At 34.3% G+C, this 4,381-nt stretch overlaps 1 protein-coding gene across 1 annotated transcript; it reads right to left on the bottom strand.

Moving 5' to 3' along the window:
* Positions 1–2,530: 2,530 nt before the first annotated feature.
* On the bottom strand, positions 2,531–3,598 carry LOC102594220 (F-box protein At3g08750-like). The gene has a single exon (XM_006367958.1). It carries the CDS (start codon positions 3,596–3,598, stop codon positions 2,531–2,533), a length of 1,068 nt encoding a protein of 355 aa, XP_006368020.1.
* Positions 3,599–4,381: the final 783 nt, after the last annotated feature.

The following is a 4,381-nucleotide window of genomic DNA, read 5'->3' as shown; positions in this document are numbered from 1 at the left end:
GCCTCAATCCACCTAAATTCGATTATCTTCCTCAAATTCGTTTTAGATCCCAATGCCCAGCATGTATACTCAAGAAACTAACTCAAAGCAACCCTAAACTCAATGTAAGGATCTCATAAACTTCTCAATTCATCCTAATTCGCTAACAACATTCGAATTCAAGAATATTTGTTAAGAACATCAATTTTCCAACTCTTCTAGGATGAATTTTACTGAATTAAACATGCTTGGCGCGTGGGTGAATGAACCCAACGCCATGAGAGACTCACATACCTGGTAGGATAAATTCCTTGGTAAATCCACAACCAAAATCGATCGTTCTTGGCGAATCTTGCTTTTCCTCTTCTCCTTTCTCTTGCGTTCTTTCTCCAAAAGCCCTAACTCTATTTCTCAAAAGCGTAAACTGAACTAACTCAGTTTTAACCCCACTTAATTTACTAAAACGGATTTAATTAAATCGGGTAAGGAAAAGACCAAGCTACCCTTCACAAATCCGGATTGGACATTTCCTAATCCAACAGCCCAACTTCCGAAAGGCATAACATACTCATACGTTATCGAAATCATGCAAACTCAGAAGTGTTGGAAAGATCATTCCAAGAGCTTTCCAACCATATCTGGAACTACACCTAACTGATCCTGAGCTAGGAGTTATGGTCGTTTGAAGTTGACCAAGAACTCACTTTAACTTAGAATTTTCCAGATTTCCTTACACTTTCCAAAAATGACTATTTCCAGATTTTAAACTTCTTTCTAGTTGCGAGATGTTACAGTAGCAATCCAATACCTAAGGGAAAATGTAAAAAGTCCCCTAAGTGTGGATAGGAGTCGTTGATTGAGAGTCTTCGGACTTAAATCACATTTGTTTTTTATAAGTGTATACTCACCTAGGGATGGCAATGGGGCGGTGTAGGGCGGGGGCGGTGCGGGTTGAGCTTAACCCGCAAATTTTTTAATCTGCCCCGCATATTTTTTTTAATATTTTTTTTTCTAGTTATGTTTGATACTAAAAATAAAATTCATAAAAATAAATTCATTTTTTCATTAAGTTGTATTAATTTAATAGGATAGCACTTAAAATTTTATTTTTAAGAGGTCAATTGAGAAACATGTAAGAAGTTGTATTATTTTTTATTGAACCATTTTCATTTATTATCTTGGATATTTTAGTAGCTTTAATGAAATTATCTAAATAAATAATGCTCTATCACTCTTATAACATATAAAAAGTTAAAATTAAGTTTGAACCCACATATACCCGCAACCCGCCCCGCCCCACATTATTCTTTTAAAAAACTCACTTTAACCCGCCCTGCATCTGACCCTCTCCACACAACCTTAAACCCGCCCCGCCCCACATAACCTTAAACCCACCCTGCCCAGCATCCTCCCCACCCCATTGCCATCCCTATACTCACCCCACATTGCTTACAATAGATATAGGCAAAAAAAGAACTACTTCATAATAGTTTTTTTCACAATAAAAATAAAATAAAATTAAATGCCACTTGCATTTAGCAATGAGGCAGCAAATAATGCAAAAAAAGGAAAAAATGTTGAACTGCTAGGCCTTGAAATTTACATCTGACGCGCATAACTTGGGTGTATTTCATGCACTTTGCCTGTAGGGTTCAAGTGATTTTTTTTGTTTAAGTTTTGAATAGTTAAAGTGCCTACTTGTGCACTGACGAAGTTAAATGTTAGAGTTATAATTTGAAGTCAAGTTAAGGATTTAATTTATGTAATTATGCCTTATTTTTAATTAGTTTCTTACTCTTAAAAATCAACAATCATAGAAAAACCACATAACTTCTCCATCTCTATATTTTGATAAGAAAAAAATTTAATGCATACGATATTAGAAGAGAGCTCGCTTTAGGTTACTCTAGATGGGCACACTATCTTTTTTAGTTCATACATATATAAAGGAAGTTTAAGGCTGATAACTCAACCTTCTTCTTGACGTTTGAATTTTTGCATTATTTAAGTATCCTCATTGGTCATATCATCATAGAGTGTAAATTAAACTCTGTGATGATTATAGAATACTTAGTTTTCTCTAGTTCTTATTTTCTTCATGCTTGTTAATTAGTAGAGGTTTGCTACCTCATTAGGATTGGTAAGGTAAGACCTATAGCCCCCCTTGCTTGTACTTATCCACATTGAGAATTTTATTTTATTATTAATAAAATGCCGCTAGACTGAAGGGATATTAGTTAAAATCTTGTTGTTTTTCCCGGCTGTGTAAAATCAAATGACAATTGTGCTTTAGCCAAGTAATGGTTCTCTTAATTATAGGTTTAGAAGAAATATACCTAAAATTAAATGAGTTATTAATTAATGAGAATTTAAATACTCAAATTGAAGGAAAGAAAGTTGCATATATAGTTTTTGACGGGTTCAACCCCAGTACTTCATAAAAGGAATGCAAGAAAATGTTGATCCAAAATTATTAATGAACGTTAAAAGTACCTATTATAAATTTATAACAATAACATGCATGGTATCAAAATTAAAAAGTACAGATCGATTAATGGTCCAGATCTTCATCCTCTCGTCGTTTAATTTTCACTAAGCTCTCCTTATAATAAAAAACTCCACAACCGCCATCATACTCTGCATCTTTTCTCAAGCCCAGATGTTGAAATCCAAGATGCCTCGTCTTGTTAGTCCGAACATCATAGGAGACCAGTTGAGAATCTTTAGTTGCCAAAATGAGAGAGCTGTCAAAACAAGACTTAATCCTAAAGAAGCATTGAAAGGTAACAAGTTTGTTCCATACACCTGGTTGGATCATTACCCATATATCATAAGCAAACACAGTACGCGGGTTCAAGTTCAAGATAGCAATGGAACTATCAACCAACATCAAACCCAACATGTTAGTATCAACAGATTGATGACCTGGCCCTTCAATCTCTTTAAACATTTCACTCCCAAAGTCGAACAAAAGAATGGTGTAATTACTATGGCGGCCCCCAATTAGCAGCCAGTAATAAGTTCCATTCAAATAAGCAGTACCAAATGCGTGTTTGACGTCTGTAAAGTAGGGGATTTTAGGTTTGAAAATTCTCCACAAGTCCCTAGAACACGAGTAGACCGATGCATAATGTTCACACAAATTATTCATGTGAAAGTAAACCACTTTATAGTCATAAGTCAAGGGGTCCAATCCAAACCCGAACACCGGGGAATCATGGATTGTGGCTACTGGGATAGGGAGATGGAGGGGTTTCACCTCCCTAGTCGCAGGATTCCATAATGCACATGAAACCTCACGATCAATTTCTCCAACCATAAAAAACAAGCCATCCACAGAACCGAAGAGTTGTTTCATACCTATGAACCTTCGCGGATGTTCTTCGGAAATCAAGGTTATGGAAAGGTCGTCATCATCATCATCAATGTCACCATTATCATAAATCAAGAGTTTAGGGGGGGTATGATTTTTCAAGTGTTGTTGAACAAATTCAGGGGTTTTGATAAGAGTGCACCAATTCTTACAGACGCATTTGAATCTCAACAACGACTTCACAGGACACCTCACCAAAATCTCCTTCACTATATCTTCAGGGGAATTAGCCAGACAACCATCCATAGTAGTAGGGCTGATCATGAAAAGAAATTAGGAGGGATTCAACCAGCAATTTGCTTCCTTAAATAGACAAGCAAAAAATTCCTCATTTTACTATCATTAAATTTTATTCTACTTTTAGTCATGCAAATTAAAATACTTTGACTACATTTCTCACATTAAATTTTATTCTACAATTAGTCATGCAAATCTAAATACTACTTCCTCCTTTTCATTTACTTTGAATAATTTTCCCTTTACCAGCCATTTAAGGATTTAGAATAAATTATTTACTAACTTTATCCTTTAATCTTTTACATTATTCTATTGATGTCTTATTCAAACAATACTTAATTTTAAGGGCAAAGGAATATTTTAAATAATTCTATCTTGATTTTATAAATTGACAGATAATTTAGGACAAATGCTTTAAGTAATGTAAAATAATAATATGGGAGGAAGGAAGTATGAGAAAGAATATATTTTGTACTTTAAAAGGAAAAAAAGAAATACAGTACTCATTCTATATATTTTTAATTGTTCAGCATACAACTAAACCCACAAGCACCTTAAGCAACTTTTAGTAGACTACCACAAAACTGAAGGGAGAAGAAAAAGTGACTTCCTGATTATTATTGAACTTCATTTAGCCAATGAATCTACAAGCTAATTTTCCTAACACAATTTTTTCATATTTGACTAGTTTTTTCTCTTATAGGAAAAAGATTTGCTTTGCTAGTTTTCGCCTGACATTTGATTATTTCAATCATAACAAAAACCTCATCGGAAACTCAAAAAGATTGTTGA

Source organism: Solanum tuberosum, unplaced genomic scaffold, assembly GCF_000226075.1.
Source record: "Solanum tuberosum cultivar DM 1-3 516 R44 unplaced genomic scaffold, SolTub_3.0 scf01371, whole genome shotgun sequence".
Lineage (NCBI taxonomy): Eukaryota > Viridiplantae > Streptophyta > Magnoliopsida > Solanales > Solanaceae > Solanum > Solanum tuberosum.
This window is presented reverse-complemented; position numbering and strand designations above follow the sequence as displayed.